Source organism: Rhinoraja longicauda, chromosome 25, assembly GCF_053455715.1.
Source record: "Rhinoraja longicauda isolate Sanriku21f chromosome 25, sRhiLon1.1, whole genome shotgun sequence".
In the NCBI taxonomy this organism is placed as follows: Eukaryota; Metazoa; Chordata; class Chondrichthyes; order Rajiformes; family Arhynchobatidae; genus Rhinoraja; species Rhinoraja longicauda.
The window spans coordinates 21,496,057-21,514,354 of NC_135977.1; the positions used below are offsets into that span (position 1 = coordinate 21,496,057).

At 42.3% G+C, this 18,298-nt stretch overlaps 1 protein-coding gene across 2 annotated transcripts; it reads left to right on the top strand.

The window, feature by feature from the left end:
• Positions 1–1,564: 1,564 nt before the first annotated feature.
• Positions 1,565–17,840, top strand: gpn3 (GPN-loop GTPase 3). Of its 2 annotated transcripts, none has more exons than XM_078421609.1 (9): positions 1,565–1,699; positions 4,398–4,704; positions 6,466–6,574; positions 8,774–8,941; positions 11,328–11,452; positions 12,344–12,459; positions 14,231–14,327; positions 14,717–14,845; positions 16,209–17,840. In XM_078421609.1, exons 2-9 carry the CDS (start codon positions 4,657–4,659, stop codon positions 16,275–16,277), a joined length of 861 nt encoding a protein of 286 aa, XP_078277735.1. In that variant the 5' UTR covers positions 1,565–1,699; positions 4,398–4,656; the 3' UTR covers positions 16,278–17,840. The 2 variants fall into 2 exon arrangements, with proteins under 2 accessions (XP_078277735.1, XP_078277736.1); XM_078421610.1 differs by having other exon boundaries at positions 4,452–4,704.
• The last annotated feature ends 458 nt before the right edge of the window (positions 17,841–18,298 follow it).

Below are 18,298 nucleotides of genomic sequence, written 5' to 3' on the forward strand. Positions count from 1 at the left end.
GTAAACTAGCATCTGCAGTTCCTTCCTACACACTATTTAAGTACAACTAGTTTTAAAGCAGGCACGATAGTTAAGCCAACGATAATATCCAAAAATGCCAAAGTTGATATTAATATAAAACACAGCAATAAAAGCATAGTAAATGAAACAGTACATTGGTATTCAGCAACAACGCCGGATAAATATTTGTGTAGGAAGGAACTGCAGATGCTGGTTTACTGCATCATAGATAGACACAAAATGCCAGAGTAACTCAGCAGGACAGGCAGCATCTCAGGAGAGAAGGAATGGGTGATGTTTCGGGTCGAGACCCTTCTTCAGACCTTATTTATTACATTTAGTAAATGAGTAACTACAAAGGTAACCACTTTACCTTTCCAAATTATTAAATTATTGGCTTGCACTCAAGAAACTATAGAGGAAGTTTCTACTTACCAGATGAACTGTGAACTTTCGGAACTTGAAATCCTGATGTCCTAAATCAATAACAGATTGATAAAATATCATTATATCTCACCTGGTGGCCAATGGTTTATGAAATGTCTAAATTGACAAACACACAGACGCAGCATAGAAACAGGCCCTTCGGCTCACCGAGTCCACACCGACCATTGATCACACGTTCACTCTAGTTCTGTTATCCCACTTTCTCATCCACTCCCTGCACACTAGAGGCAATTTACAGAGGCCAATTAACCTACAGACCCGCACGTCTTTGGGATGTGGGAGGAAACCAAAGCACCCGGAGGAAACCCACGTGGTCAAAGAGAACATGCAAACTCCACAGACAGCACCCGAAGTCATAATCAAACCCGGGTCTCTGGAACTGTGACGAAGCAGATCTACCAGCTGCACCGCCCTGAAATCTGACCTGGGGGAAAGATTTAGAACTCAAACATTAATTATTTTTAATTTTAATGGACCATTTGTAAATGCTTGTATTAAATATTAATGTTTGAATGTGAAGCTAATGTGACAAGATTTTTGTTTTTAGTTTTGCATCGTAAGATTTGCCAGTTTGAGAAATACCACTTTAGTAAAGGGTTGTACTTTCCTCGCAGATTTTAATTTCCTGCCATAGATATCATTGAACACCTGAAATTATTGAGTCTGAAGAAGGGTCTAGACCAAAATGTCCCATATCCAGCCCTCCAGGGATGCTGCCTGACCCGCTGAGTTACTCCAGCAAATATAGACATAAAATACGAGTTACTCCAGCACTACGTTAAAAGTTTAAATTGGCTTCCAAGTGCGAAATTCATTGATTTATACCGGCGATAAGCAAAAGCTGTGGTTTTGATTCTTGCAAATGTCAGAGCTGGGAAGAGAATGAAAAAGTAAGACATAATAAATGCGCTCCTTGCCTTCCTCCTGCGTTAGTCTTGGATTGCTGCTGCAGATCTTGGCAAACAGACTCTCGTTCCAGAAAGGTGACCTGTTTCCTGGAGTCCATATCTCATTTAGCTCCCGTTACTTCCAACCCCCACCTCAACCAAACAGCTGCAGATCCGAGCATCAGTAACTAGGTTGGTTTGTGGGAGTCTCCCTCTCTACTGAGATGCCGCTCACTGTGGGCGTGGCTGACAGCGGGAGAAATTGATACAAAGCGGAGTGTAACAGCGTGAGAATTCTAACGCCGTTAGACAAATGCCAACTAAACTTCACATCTCTTTAAGGTTCTGCTTCATAACCTCTTGAGGTAAGGGATTTAGAAAATGCACCTAGTGCCATTTATGTTACAATTGATTTAATAACTACGTCTCAATTAACTGTTACGTGTTTTAGCTGGGTCACTTCACTTTTAAAATTTTATTTTCATTAATTATCTTAATCGTTTTTTAAAAATTAATCAGTACAGGGTAAACATGCACAATACTTGTACAATGCTAGTCGGTGCCTGTTCTGTTGCAACAGTTGTTTATGAACTGCAATGGAAACTTATAGTGCAGGTGCCTTTACTGAATTCTCCAATTTTAGGTAACATTTAACAATCCCCCCCTCTCTCCCCCCCCCTCTCTCCCCCCCCCCTCTCTCCCCCCCCCCCTCTCTCCCCCCCCCCTCTCTCCCCCCCCCCTCTCTCCCCCCCCCCCTCTCTCCCCCCCCCCTCTCTCCCCCCCCCCTCTCTCTCCCCCCCCCTCTCTCCCCCCCCTCTCTCCCCCCCCCCTCTCTCCCCCCCCCCTCTCTCCCCCCCCCTCTCTCCCCCCCCCTCTCTTCCCCCCCCCTCTCTTCCCCCCCCCTCTCTCCCCCCCCTCTCTCCCCCCCCCTCTCTCCCCCCCCCTCTCTCCCCCCCCCTCTCTCCCCCCCCCTCTCTCCCCCCCCTCTCTCCCCCCCCTCTCTCCCCCCCCTCTCTCCCCCCCCCCTCTCTCCCCCCCCCCTCTCTCCCCCCCCCTCTCTCCCCCCCCTCTCTCCCCCCCCCTCTCTCCCCCCCCCTCTCTCCCCCCCCCTCCTCTCTCCCCCCCCCTCTCTCCCCCCCCCCCTCTCTCCCCCCCCCTCTCTCCCCCCCCTCTCTCCCCCCCTCTCTCTCTCTCCCCCCTCTCTCTCCCCCCTCCCTCATACCCCCCTTTCCCTCCCCTCCCCTCCCCTCCCTCATAACCCCAATTTCCCCTCCCTCATAACCCCCCTTCTCCCCTCCCTCATACCCCCCTTTCTTTCCACCCCCATGTCCACCTATCCATGTCCTCCACAGATGCTGCCTAACCTGCTGAGTTACCCCAACCCTTTGTGTTTTATTTAATAAACTGTTACACCCACTTCCTCAAATCCTATAACCCATGTCTCTCTTAGTCCAATTATGTGCTTTTCTATGAATTTGACTTAGTTTTCAACTTTATTTAGTTAACTGCAGAAAGCACACCCTCTCATTGGATTATTTTCTCTGTCATTGCAATGTATCTACTGTTTCTTGTCTATTCTGAAAAATCTGCTTAAATATCTGATACTGGATTGACCAATCAATTAACCTAATTTGCTATCTTATAGATAATTCTATTTTCATTCCATCATTAATGTGCTTATTAGCATACAGTAAATCACATATACCTCCATTTGAACCAATTGTATTGGTGACTATCTGCATTCTTCTGAATCTGGATTACAATTTAAATTAAATGGTTCAATGGTCAAATGTCTTTATGTAGACTTCACATTCATCCAATTGAAGCCAGAGTTCAATATATACAGATGACAAACACAAAATGCTGGAGTATCTCAGCGGGACAGGCAGCATCTCTGGAGAGAAGGAATGGGTGACGTTTTGGGTTGAGACCCTTGTTCGGGTCTCGATCCAAAACGTCACCCATTCCTTCTCTCCAGAGATGCTGCCTGTCCCACTGAGTTACTCCAGCATTTTGTGTCTATCTTCAGTTTAAACCAGCATCTGTAGTTCTGTCCTGCACATATGCCGATGATAAATTGATATATTTTACACTCTCACAGATGTAAATCATACTTAGTAGTTCATACAAGATCAATTAGCAAGTAGATTTTGGCATCGAAAAATGGATTGGTTTGTTAATATGCTCATGAAAGGGATATTGGAAATATTCATTTTATCATGTGGATCAATTAGTGGATTAGTTATTCCCTGTGGGAGGTTACATATGAGGATGAAGCTTCCACCTTTAACCCCATACGCTCATTACAAGTTAGTTCATTGAAAGACTTTGAATGGAAAATAAATCACAGCTTTCCTGATAATAAATCTGTTTTCTTTTGAATAATATACTGAGAGCAAATCAGATGTGACCACTAGAAAAAAAATCATGCAAAGTACTTCACCAATGTGGTGACAACTCTATTAACCGAATTTAATTTTGCCAATTGAAATGCCTGAGAAAACTGACCAGTTAAATAATATGTGAAGCAGGGTCTCAACCCAAAACTTCACCTTTCCTTGTCGTCCAGAGATGCTGCTTGACCCGCTGAGTTATTTTGTGTCCTTTTGTGTAAACCAGATTCTGCAGTTCCTTGTTTCTACAGTTAAATAAAACGTTTTCCCCCTATCATCTTGTTTAATTGCTGGTAAAAGTATGGAATCAAATATTCTTCAAAATATTTATGATTCTTAATTATAAATGTCACTATTTTACCCCTGAGAGCATAGGAAGAGCTGCCTTAATATCTTTGGCAGTTCATACTAAAGAAGGTTGTGGAGGTTCAGTTCAAGATGGAGAGCAATAGCATTTTAGATATTAAGAGATGGGGTGAAGCTGGTATAAAAGATTAGCCTTGTGGAGGAGACACGGAGCTATCCCTTTATCACTGCACAACCGAATGACCATAACCTAGAGACACAGGTAACTGCAGAATGTTAAACAAACCCTTGTCTACTTCCCAACTTCTCTCCTCAATACCCTCACCAATGCTCTGTACAATAATCTCTGTGTATTGTGTGATAGGCCCGTTGTGCTGCAGTCTGTACATATGATAAACACGTTGGACTCTTACTCAAGCCGCTGGTGTCGCAGGCTGCTGCCACTCGTGTTTGAGGCGAGGGGTTACTGCCTGCAGGAGGAGCCGCCGCCTGCGCGCGTTGATTGCGCCGCTGTCACCGCGACCGGGTTTCCGTAGCCGGGCGCCATGGCGACGAGGTGGAGGTTGAGGCCTACCTGAAGGCCGCGGAATCCGAAGAGATTCTCCGCCATTAACTGGCCCGGGATGCCTCGATATGCCCAGCTGGTGATGGGGCCCGCCGGCAGCGGCAAGGTACTTGCGGGCTTTGGCAGCAAATGGCGCCGGCGCGCGTTCGCGGAAGGTGGACAACATCGGCCGAGCCTGAGTCTGGCTGCCTGAGTCAGCTGCCCTCGTGGCTTCGTTAAACTCCACTAAATAAATCTGTTGCAACGTTTTATCAGTCATTCTGCAGTGGTCTTGATGAATTTTGCGATGTCAAGAATGCCTCAAGACTAAAGAACATTCATGCAGCATGGAATAATTAAAATCCTTTGGTCCCTGATTCAACTCTTCAGCAGCGTTTCAGAACAAACAACTGCATTACGACACTTATTTTAAACTTTCTTATGTTGTTTAAACCCTTTCAATATGCCAGGAATCAAAAGATCAATCTTCTATTCAGATCCTTGACAATTAAAAACAAACTGCTCACTTTTTTTCTCAAAACGACACTTAAAACTTCTGTAACAGGATTCCTAAAACTGTCCCATGCCTCTCATTGTATTCTTATTCCACTTTATAGATCTTTGGTAACAATCATAAACCATCAGGCTATTGAACACGACAAATACCAACAAAACTGCGAACTAGAAACAGTCTTGGTTGCATAAGAGGCTTCAGGCCTTGTTCTGTTTTGAACTAATACTCTTTTAATTTTATTTAAATTTTTTTTTGCTTTAGGAATAGGAATACTTTATTGCCACATGTGACAAGGCATGGTGAGATTCTTTGCTTGCATGCACAATGTATACAAATAGCATCCAAAGTTACAAAGCACTTAATAGCAAGAAAGTTACAAAGCACGCCAGCTCCCCTTTTGTCTCCCCCACCCTAACAGTCCCCCCATGCTGCCCCCCCCCATTGTCTACTGTTCACCCCCCACCCCCCTCACGGCGGTCCCCACACTTCAAGTCCTCCATTGTTCTTCCCCTCCCCCCCTCACGGCGGGCCTCCACGCTCTCGTCGACCATGCGTTAACCCACGTGGCATCGCTGCCGCCGTGAGGCTTCACCACTGCCAAGGCCCCATCGTCGCGAGGCTTCACTATTGAGTACTGTGTTTACAGACCTGTTCTGCTGCTGCAAGTACGAATTTCATTATTCAGTTTTGGTACATACGACAATTAAACACTCTTGACTCTTGTATTTCAGCTAATGAACAATGGTTTGTGGCTGAATTCTCAATGGCCTTTAAAGGACATTTAATTTTTGTACAAAAGCTTCAACGTCTTAATGTGGATTTCATTTCTTTGCAGTTTATAAAATTATCTGAACCATTTGCTGAAATTTTGTGATTTTAATGTGATCTTGTGACCTCGTGATTTTGTGATCAGGCATCAATTAAGTTATTTAAAAAAATATTCTGTGATGGTTTAAACAGTAATTATATAGTCTTGATGAAAATGATCATATAAAGTTAATTGGAGTTTAATTTTAAACTAAACATACTTTTGGACAAGACGTCAAAGAGTAAAACAACATGGAAACAAGTCCTTCAGCTCATCTTGCCCCTGCTGACCAAGATGCCCCATATGCACTCGTCCCACTTGTTTGCATTTGGCCCATATATCCCTTTAAATCTTTCCTAACCATGTCCAAATGTCTTTTAAATGGTGTTATACAACCTGATGTCAATGTGTTTAGATGTGGTATTTGTATGTTTCTTGAGTGACCCTCTACAATATTGCAAATTTGTAATCATAAACCATTATAGGTGAAGAGATGTAGGAAAATGTCAATGCTCTTTTATTTGTATATTTAACCATGTGATACATGTAGTCTTCTTTCATTCCAGAGCACTTATTGTTCTACCATACAGCAGCATTGTGAGGTGTTGAATCGGTCTGTGCAGGTTGTGAACCTTGACCCTGCTGCCGAATATTTCGACTACCCTGTTTCGGCAGGCAAGTTGGCTTATGATTTTTACAAATTATCTTTAAAACGTTGATTAAAAAAATTATACAAACATGAGATTTATAAACATACTTTTGAAGTATGTGTATAATAATTGTGGATATTGACTATAAACTGCTAATATAATTTTGTGCAAACAAAATGATGTAATCATAAAACCTCAAAAAACTATTGAAATGTATTAAAATATGTTGTGTGATGGGAAAGTCTTTGGGAATGTCATGTTTCTGATAAATGAATAACATTTACCGGGAAAACACATTATCCGGTAAAAAGATTGTTTAATTCCATTCTAATTTGATATCGCTCAATTCTCTTCTGTGAAATGATGTTCGATACTCGACAAACCATTTACATTTCATTTTATGCTATCTTGGAAAGAGTACATAGAAAATTTACGAGAATATTGCCAGGACTCAAGGGAGAAGTCAGCTATAGGGAAAAGTTGGGCAGTCTAGGACTTTATTCCTTAGAGTGCCTGATCTTATAGAAGTGTATAAAATCATGAGGGAATGTCTTTTCCCCAGGAGAGCGGAATTAAGAACTAGAGAGCATAGGTTTAAGGAAAGAGGGAAAATATATATTAGGAGCCTGAAGGGCAAACTTTTCAAACAGAGGATGATGGGTATGTGGAATGAGCTGTTGGAGGAAATAGATGAGGCAGATACAGTAATAATATTTAAAAAAACATTTGGACATGTACATGGATAGGAAAGCTTTAGAGCGATGAGGGCCAAACATGGGCAAATGGGGCTAGCTTAAATGAAGCACCTTGTTCTTCGTGGATGAGTTGTGTCAAAGGGTCAGTTTCCCTGCTGGAGGACTCAATGATTCTAGACTTCCTTTTCTGTTGATTTACGGGCAAGTCTAAGACAATATACATTAATAAAAATCTGATGATTTTCTTTAATATTTTGTCTTTGTGATTTATTTTCAATATCCTTAAATGTTGAAGACATATGAGCATATCATATCATTCTCCTTCATGAAACATCTTTAATTTGGGATTTAAATTAAATGAAATTTTCTTTTCACATTTCATATTCCATTACAGTAAGCAAAGAGGCTATTTGACCAATTGAGGGGAATACCAGCTCTCAGATTAATCCTATTCCTTGTAATCTATTCTTTATCCCATGCCCATTAACTTTCCGTTCACTGATACAGGAGATAATTTGTAGTAGCAAAATAACAGCCTGTCTGTGATTTTTTTTTTTTCCCCCCCTGGGTATGCCAGCTTCCTCCCAGAGAAGTGCTGGCATACCCAGGGGAAAACCACACAGACGGGAAGAATATGTTGAGTTTGCACATCCAACACCTGATGCCAAGTTTGAGCCTGATCTCCAGAACTGTGAGGCAGCAGCACTACATGTTCTGTCACTGTGGCGCCGGTACTTATGTTTTAGTTAAATACAATAAGGCTGTTAATAAATCCATGAAAATATATTTCTCCTTTGGGACAGATTATGAGCTGAAGAAAATCATTGAAGTCAGATGAATAGGAGTGTTGTTGCTTCCCCCCTAGTTAACATAGAACAGTATGACACAGGAACAGGCTCTTTGGCCCACTATGTTTGCGCCGTACATGGTGCGAAGTTAAACTAATAAATAATCCATATCCCTCCATTTCCTGCATATACACGTGGCCCAGTCTAATTAGTAATATCCTGATGAGTCTACAGTCTGTTCTTTGGAGCAAGAAAATGCCTGCAGGCTAAATTGTCATTGCACTCCTCCCCACACTGTACATTTTTACATACACTGGGCCATAAGTTCCAAGACACCTTGTACACAGTTGTTATTACAAAGACTTGCAGGATAACCGTGTGGGAATTGGTTGCACTGAAAAATTGGCAGCTCTTCATCAGCTTAATAATGATAATAATAATAATATTCATTTATTGTCATTGCAACGAGTACAACAAAATTAAAAAATAGCCAATCCTGACGGTGCGTAAAAACATATATGCAATAAATGCAAAAACAAATAAATACAATTATATTAAGTACAAAAGTTTTAACAGTATTCTGATTCTGTGATATATTCACATGGTTTTGCAAAAGAAAGTGAACATTTAGATGTCACAACTCTCACTTAAACATTTTGCTGCAAGGTCTGGTTTTAAAATGGATATAAATTTGATATCTCAGAGTAAGTTAAGCTTTCTACTTATTGTTAATTGATACAGATATCCGGGAGCTCATCCAAGTAGACGATGTGATGGAAGATGACTCATTGAGATTTGGTCCCAATGGTGGGCTCATTTTCTGCATGGAATACTTTGCCAACAACTTTGATTGGTTGGCAGATTGCCTTGGTCACGTGGAGGATGATTATATACTCTTTGATTGTCCAGGTACGTACCGATCTACATTTATTTCCTCTACTGCTCTGGGCATCTTTGTTGGCAGATTCTCAGGATTGAGGTTGACTAGGTACCACCACCGTTCTGTGGGTTGTCAGGTAACAAGTGAGAATTTGCAAACCACAACCAATCAAACTGCAGTTGGAGTTTGATGGTGACGGTAGGTGGGTTATTTTAGGATTGGGTTTATTATTGTCACTTGTCACAGAGGTACAGTGAAAAGCTTTGTTTTCCATGTTATCCAAACAGACCAGATATACCATCAGTTCAACCTCAATAGATAGAGCAAAGGGGAAGCTATAGGGTGTAGAATATTATCTCAGCATTTTAGCATAGCAGTTCCAAAGACATAATCCAATGTTCGATTGAGTAGATATGAATTGAACTACCTAGCTTATGGAAGGACCACCTAGAAGCTTGTTAACAGAGGGGAGGAAGGGTTGCACCCCCCTTCTTTCACCTGTTGATGATACTTGAATGGCTCGGTACCTTCATAGGTGCTTCCATGCCAGTTTGAACAGTCTTACAGTTCAGAAAGTCATAGAGGACAGAAACCGGCGCTTTGGCCCAAATTGACCATGCCAACCTAGATGCCTGATCTAAACTCCCTTTGGCCCGTTTGGCCTACATCCCATGGTCTGGCAATTCCCAAAAGAGGATGTTGCATATCTTCCAGGAGGCTTTGAACTATGATCATCGTTCTCCGAGAACATAGAAAAGTACAGCACAGAAGGCTAAAGAAGAGCCTCGTTTCGAAACGTCACCCATTCCTTCTCTCCAGAGATGCTGTCTGTCCTGCTGAGTTACTCCAGCTTTTTGTGTCTATCTTCGGTTTAAACCAGTATCTGCAGTTCCTTCTTACACAGACACAGACCCTTTGGTCCACAATATCTGTGTCAAACATGATATTAACATAACCTAATCTCATCTGCCTGCACATGATCCATATCCATGTGCCTAACCAAAAGCTTCTAAATGCCACTGGCAGCTTATTCCAGGCACCCACCAGTTAAAGAATCATAGAATGAAACTGAAGAAACTAGAGATTCTTCATACCTCTACTGAATCTCTGAAAGACTTGTCTCATTAGTCACATTTCTCTCCTGTTACCCAATAGCTGTTCAATTTTTCATCCTTCAATTCCTCATCTATCAACACCTTTACAAGAAAAATATTCTAAATTTTAGCAAATCTGTGTGATAGGAAACCATTATAAGGTCATAAGTGACAGGAACAGAATTAGGTCATTCGGCCTATCAAGTCTACTCCGCCATTTAATCATGGCTGATCTATTTCTCCCTCCTAACCCATTCTCCTGCCTTCTCCCCATAACCCCTGACACCCGTACTAATCAAGAATCTATCATGGAGACACTAGGAAGTGCAGATGCTGGAATCTTGGGCAAAATACAAAGTGCTGGAGTAGCTCAGTGGAGCTTAAAGAGGGTCCTGACCCGAAATGTCATCTGTCCATACCCTCCACCGATGCTGCCTGATCCGCTGAGTTACTCCAGCACATTGTGCTTTCCACTTTGCTCATTTCTGGTTTGGCTCTTTGGCCAATTACTGTAAATCTGAGACCTCTGGTTATACACTCATTTTTATTTAAAATGCTATTAAGTTCTAGTAACATTTAGCTTCCCCTGCAGCAAAATCTAGTTGGCTGCTTGCTCCATTCCTCGGCTAGAGCCCAATGACATACACTATTAAAATATATATATAATTTAGTTAATGATAATTTAATTGTATTGAGTTATGGTATTCCAAATGCCTTATGATTATTTTCCCTTCCTCTCCTGAAGCTATTGACTCTTGACATATGAATGTAGGAACTGGTTTACAAAAAAAGAAACAATGTTGGGATAACTCAGCGGGGTCAGGCCGCATTTCTGGAGGGCAATGGATAGGTGATGTTTTGGGTTGGGACCCTTCTTCAGCCTGATTATGGCATGAAGGAGAAAGCTGGGGGTGGGACAATATGAATGTTAGCAGCCCCAAAACCCTTTCTTTATTTGGAGAATTCAAACAGTAATCATTAGTATGAATCATAACAACACCCAATTAAAAGAAAGTAGGAAAAAACAGTCCTGACTGATCTCTCATTCAACATCCATATTAGAATTTTCTATCTACAGTCGCATAGATATGTTTTGGATAGGACCTAGTGATCTGTACAACCAAGCATCCGGCATGATGATCCTTTTACCACAGCACCATCTGGTGATTTTGATTTGGGGTTTAAATAGGCATTTCTTATGGGAGAGTTGTATTTCCGGATTCACTTCTTATCAGAGCCCTTTATTTCAAATGTAATAAGCTCTAACTGTTGGATCTACAAATGCATTGTACCTTAATGTGTTTTTATCGATTATCTATAGGACAGATTGAGCTATATACTCACCTGCCAATAATGAGACAGCTTGTGGACCAGTTACAGCAGTGGGAGTTTCGTGTTTGTGGGGTATTTCTAGTTGATTCTCAGTTTATGGTGGAGTCGTTTAAGGTAATGAACACCATTCAATAATTGAAGTTGTTGTTGCCATCTAATTATTGTTTAACTTGCGTTATTATAATCTCCAATTTTTATTAAATTGACATGCAAAAGGAGAACGTGTAATCTACTTTTCCCCCAATTATATTTTCCTGTTTTTTGCATTGGTTTAATCTTTGATTTAGAGGAGAACAATTCCAGACAATCGGCAGTATTGTATACATTGTTCCATGTTAGGTTAGATTCTGAGTGCCAGCTGCCTATTCGATTACTGGAGTCACAGTAGTAGGCTTGCGTCTGATACAGTTCCGTTCTAATTAATTGGGATGGGCTTTTCAAGAGATCAGATAGCAGTTTGTTTCCCCCCCCCCCATTTTAGATTAAGAACACCAGGGTCATTTGTTACTAACTCCATCTGAGACGGGTGAAATCAACATGTCAGAAATAGAATCTGGGATCTACATTACACATTTGACCCAAACATTTTCCACCAGCATTCTTTTTGATAGATTGGGCTGAAACGGGTCTTTCAGTCCGCCGAGCCCACTCCAACCATCGATCACCCGTTCACACTAGTTCTATTGTATTGCACTTTCTCATTCACTCCCAACACATTTGGAGCAATTTACAGAGACCAATTAACCTACAAACCCACATGAATTTGGGATGTGGGAGGAATGCGGAGGAAGCCCATGCAGTCACAGGGGGAACGAGCAAACTCCACAGACAGCACCCAAAGTCAGGATTGAACCCGGATCTCTGGCGCTGTGAGGCAGCGACTCTACCAGCTGCACCACGGTGCCAATCTTAAATCGTGCATGATTTCTCTTAATTGTATGTGCATGGCATAATTCTGTTTCTTCCTGCTAAACATGCAGATATGTAACGTTACAATTTTCTTAGTTTGTATCAGGTGTAATGGCAGCCCTCAGTGCTATGGTATCTCTGGAAATTCCGCAGGTTAACATCATGACAAAAATGGATTTACTTAACAAGAAAGCAAAAAAAGAAATTGAAAAGTAAGCAAAATATTATTTTGTGACTAATGATCATATTGACAAATACACGTTACACAAAGTGGTGTACGGTTTCGGAGAGGAATTTTGTTTACCAGCCTTTGCATTTTTGAATAGCAAAAGGACAGTTCAAAGCAGACGATGATCAAGGAAATGTAGAATGGTTCATTGTTGGCTGAGGGGAAGGTGACAATAAGGCAAACAAAATTAATCAGGACAGTGAAACTAGTTGGAGCACTAGGGTGGGGGAGGGACAGTGAGAGGGAAAGCAAGGGCTACTTCAAGTTAGAGAAATCAATATTCATACCGCTGGGTTGTAAACCTTCCAAGCGAAATATGAGGTGCTGTTCCTCCAATTTACGTTTGGCCTCACTTTGACAGTGGAAGGGACCCAGAACATAAAGGTCAGTATGGGAATGGGATGGGGAGTTAAAGTGTTTAGCAATCAGTCGATTTGTGTAGTCCCAAGTGGACTGAGCAAAGGTGTTCAGCAAAACGATCGCCCAGTCTACGCTTGGCTTCGTCGATATATAGGAGTCCACACCAGAACAGCGCATACAGTAGATGAGGTTGGAGGAGGTGTAAGTGAATCTCTGCCTCACCTGAAAGAACTGTTGGTGTCTTTGGACGGAGACGAGGCAGGAGGTGTAGGGACAGGTGTTGCATCTACTGCCGTGGCAGGGGGAAAGTACCTGGGGAGGGGGTGGTTTGGGTGGGAAGGGATAAGTTAACCAGGGAGCTGCGGAGGGAACGGTCTACGTAGAAAATGGTAAGGGATGGAGATGGAAGATGTGGAGATCCCATTGGGGTGGTGAAAGTGTCGGAGTGAAAGGTGAGGACTAGGGGCACTCCATCTCTGTTGCGACTGGGGGAGGTGGAACAAGAGTGGAGCTGCGGGATACCGAGGAGACCCGTGTGAGAGCCTTATCTTTGAGGAAAGGGGGGAACCCCCATTCCCTAAAGACTGGTATAGAACACCTCATCTAGGGTGCAGATGCGGCATAGATGGAGGAATTGGGAGATGGGGATAGAGTGTAGACAATAGACAATAGAAAATAGGTGCAGGAGAAGGCCATTCGGCCCTTCGAGCCAGCACCGCCATTCAATGTGATCATGGCTGATCATTCTCAATCAGTACCCCGTTCCTGCCTTCTCCCCATACCCCCTGACTCCGCTATCCTTAAGAGCTCTATCTAACTCTCTCTTGAATGTATTCAGAGAATTGGCCTCCACTGCCTTCTGAGACAGAGAATTCCACAGATTCACAACTCTCTGACTAAAAAAGTTTTTCCTCATCTCTGTTCTAAATGGCCTACCCCTTATTCTTAAACTGTGGCACTCCCCCAACATTGGGAACATGTTTCCTGCCTCTAACGTGTCCAACCCCTTAATAATTTTATACGTTTCGATAAGATCCCCTCTCATCCTTCTAAATTCCAGTGTATACAAACCTAGTCGCTCCAGTCTTTCAACATATGACAGTCCCGCCATTCCGGGAATTAACCTAGTAAACCTACGCTGCACGCCCTCAATAGCAAGTGTAGGAGGCAGGGTGAGAAGAAGTGTAGCCTAGATAGCTCTGGGAGTCAGTACGTTTATAATAGACGTCAGTCGATAGTCTATCTCCTGTGATGGATATCTCTTTGATCTCACCGTCTCCATCATTTGAAAATATACTTTGTAAAACTGCAGTGTTTCGTAATAGTTGTCTACATTTACAGAATTTGTCCTGTGGCAATATCAATAATATTTCCATCTAATTATTTTCATTAAGATATTTAGACCCCGATATGTATTCACATATGCAAGACTCCTCTGATATTTGGAAAAGCAAGAAATTTAAGAAATTAACCAAAGCAATTTGTGGATTGGTAAGTATCATTTGCTGAAATCAAAGAAACAAAATTGTAATTAGCTGAATATGAATATGAACCAGCGATCCCACACTATCCTACACACTAGGGACAATTTACAATTTTTTTCAAACCAAATGAACCTACAAATCTGTACGTCTTGGAAGTGTGGGAGGAATCCAGGGAAAACCCATGCAGTCACGGGTAGAATATACAAACTCCATACAGACAGCACCCGTAATCAGGTTTGACCCTGGGTCTCTGGTGTTGTAAGGCAGCAACTCTACTGCTGCGTCACTGTGCCGCCCCTTCTCCGGTAAAATTTTGGGGATCTAGAATTTGGTAAACTATTTGACGGGTTTGTCATTGGGATGATTTTTAGTGATGATCTTTAACTGTCTTTTTAGGTTGATGACTACAGCATGGTTCGTTTTTTACCATTTGACCGTTCCGATGATGAATGTATTTCCATCACACTGCAGCACATTGACTTTTCCATTCAGTATGGAGAGGACTTTGAAGTCAAAGAACCAAAGGTGAGTGTGGAAAGTTTTTCTGTGTAGGATTTTATTCAGTGATACTATTCTTCCCCTTGCAGCCAATCATCTTCACCCTCATGGACAGACATTCCATGATGGGTTAGCATGTGATGCAATTGATGTAATCAATTTTTGCATTACCTTGCATCCCTCATTTTAAAAAAAAACCTCTTTCCAACCTCGACACAGAAGGTGCTGGGTCAGAATGAGCTACCAGTAGTAGTAGTTGAGGCAGGTCCCTCCCTCCCCCCTCCCCTCCTCCCCAACCCCTTCCCCATTCCTACCCCCCTCCCTCCCTTCTCCTCTCCCCCATCCCTTCTCCTCTCCCCCCTCCCCTCCATCCCCACTCCCCTCAACCGTGGGCCAATTGCCGGGCGGGGAGTGCCCCCGTGGCCGTGGACAGGCAAGGGGAGACAGGGAAAAGGCTGATCCCGACCCTGTTTCTCCTGCGGGCCGGGCGTGGAGCTGAAGCATCTCCTGCAGCTCGGCTGTGAGCGGTGGGGAACGGCGGTGACGGCATGGACCCATTGCCAGCGGGGAATGTCTCCCGGGGCCGTGGGTGGGCGAGAGTGGACAGGGAGAAGACACTGACCTCGGCCCCATTTCTCCTGCGGGCCGGGCTTGGAGCCGAAGCCTCTCCTGCAACGCGGCGGTGATGGCCATCTTGTGGATTCACTGCTACCGCGCTGCACCACGGGAGGAAGGTCAGGCGCGGGGCATGCCGGGACGGGCACCAGTCCTCCCGCTTGTCCTCCAGGGGTAGGGGGGAGGGGGAACGCATTTATTAAAGTTTATTAGGTAAATTGTTTTTAAAGAGAAACAAAAGTGGGTTTATTCACACCACGGGAATGGTGAGTAGGGTGGGCTTAAAATTGTCGTGCTCTCGTGTACCGTTTTGGCTGTGTAGAGGGCATGGTACACACATAAACACATACACACAAACAAACCGAAAGTTTTAGTAGTATAGATAGATAGCTATAGAAAGATAGATGTAGGCAAATTTGCAGTTTATGTTGGCATCATGGTCGATCGACACAGATGTCGGGCCGAAGAGCCCATTCCTCTACTCTATTGTTCTGTTTTACTTCGATCAGTTATCCAAGGGGTTCTGATGCCCATGAAATCCATGACAAGACATTTCTCCAGGAGAGAAGGAAGAATAACTAATTGCATGATCCATACTTTGTTTCCCATAGATTATCTTTAAAACTTATAAAATTAGTATCAAAAATCCTTGTGATAACATGTAACTAATAGTAAAACACTGCATCTTTCAGATACAAAACATTGCATTGAAAGACCTAAAGCTTTTCGGCTTTTACTTGCATCATGAAGTTTACTAATGAATTCTTCATTACAGGAGCACGAAGAGGATCCTGATGCTCCAAGCATGAGCGATCAACTTTTCCAAGGTGCAAGTGCTGACTGAACTCCTGGATATGATCGAGTACTTGGGCTCGGTAAAACATTCGATCTGGAAACCATTAACACTGTGCCTTTCCAAAGATGCCTAATACCAGGCAATTTAAAACCTTGTTCGAGAACTCGGCTTATTTGCACTGTTTTGTGAAGATGAATCAGATCCTTCAATAGGTATTTGAAAGTGATGACTATTGTTTGAAGTTGCTTGGATTAATTATGTGCTGGCAAGTTACCAACTGCTGAAGAGGTCTTCCATTTGATGCCAATAACATTTCAGTGCTGTTTGGAATGACCACTGGCAAACCAATTTTATTTAAACTATAAAAGATCAGGATCGTAAAAGGTTGGAAATTGTTGCAAAGATTTACGTATATTTTCCCCATGTATTTACTGCAAACTCTGCAGGCACCTTATGAATGTTGCTTCTGATAGTTTGCAAAGTGCGACATGCCTGGAGTTGTAAAATTAGCAGCAGTGGTTTTTATCTTGGTGAATGTCATATTTGGATTCTCCAAAATATTTTCTACTTAGGACTGCATCATAAGCAGTTTTAATCATGTGGTTAGCAGAGATCAGTAGGATCCATCATGTTCTGTCTTAGGCAAAGTACCCATTGTATTTCCAGAGCACAAGATATATATACACAAGTCAAAATAAATCTAATCCCAGGAAGATTATTATAAAATGTTAATATAAAGTTGAAATAACATCAAATGTCTTCTAATTTCAATTTAACAATTCATATAACGGTACACTTTAAACAGATTACTTGGGAATGTGGAACAAAGGTAAAAAAATGCGATTACGGTACAGGTCATTCTTTACCTCAATAAATGGGGCATAAAGTAGCAGAAGTTGATTTCCTCCTTCTGTTATAACATTACTAGCTGCATTCACGGCTAAACTGGAAATCAAACTTATTTCTTCATTTGTATTTCATGGGGGAAAAAAAGCCCAATTCCTATTTTATTTTTGTTCAAATGTTGTCATCGCACTCACCAGCACCAGACTTTATGGTAAAAGTCTAAAGTGAAATTATTTTGTTTCATCGATGAAATTGAGATATTAATACACATAAACCATACTTTTGTAACAGCTGAAGATATTTTGCAATTATAATTTTACAGTATTTACATGTGTCATAGATCATTTATTTGTAAACTCTCCAAGCGATTTTCTTAAATTCCTGGCTTGACTAAAATGTCTGGTTTGAAGGAAGTGCCCCGAATCACCTTTGCTGGAAGATGTAGATTTTGATGTTGTTAAAATATGACTTGATAAAATAGCGTGGCTCTTGAATTAGGTTGCTCAAAGGATTGAACTAAAAACGGAAAAGTGTTCTCTCTGTCTGTTTAGTCAATCAACCAACCATGTTTTATCAATACATTTTCTTGGATATGGTTAATCATGAAGATTGTGTGCACACTCAAAATGAATGACAGTCTGGAAGGTGACAGTTTGAATGCTAACAAAGGCTAAGCTCAAACTGATCCCTTGTTACTCTCCCCATCACCAAGAACATAATCTCATGTTTTGTTTAATTGTTTTGTAATAAAGGAAGACTATTTGAGTCCCAGGATATTTTGTGCTTAATGTTGATACATCTGGCATAGGGCGGAGCAGCTGGTCGAGCTGCTGCCTTTTAGCGCCAGAGACGCATGTTCAATCCTGACCTCGGGCAGGGCCGTTTTTACAGCATTGTGGGCCCCCGGGCAAAGCAGTGTACTGGGGCCCCTACCGTTACTCTCCCCCACCCCCCTTTCCCTACCAGCCCCCCCCCTGTCGTGCCGGCGAAAAGCACTTAGCGATGGACTTAGGGTGCTACATTGTTGCGAAAAGCACTTACAGATCGCTGTGAGAAGCACTTAGGGACCGAAAATGTTGTGAAAAAAGCACTTATTGAACCTACATTTTTAAAGTAGTATTTATTTATTGCAAGTCACTTAACATACACAGATCAGCATGGGGCCCCTATGCTCGTGGGGCCCCGGGCAAGTGCCCATCAGGCCCATGCGTTAAGACGGCCCT

Coding starts and splice junctions, on each gene's coding strand:
- gpn3 (XM_078421609.1), top strand. CDS start 4,657: ATGCCTCGATATGCCCAGCTGGTGATGGGGCCCGCCGGCAGCGGCAAG. Junction 6,575..8,773: donor CGACTACCCTGTTTCGGCAG/GCAAGTTGGCTT, acceptor TAATTGATACAG/ATATCCGGGAGCTCATCCAA. Junction 12,460..14,230: donor GCAAAAAAAGAAATTGAAAA/GTAAGCAAAATA, acceptor ATTTTCATTAAG/ATATTTAGACCCCGATATGT.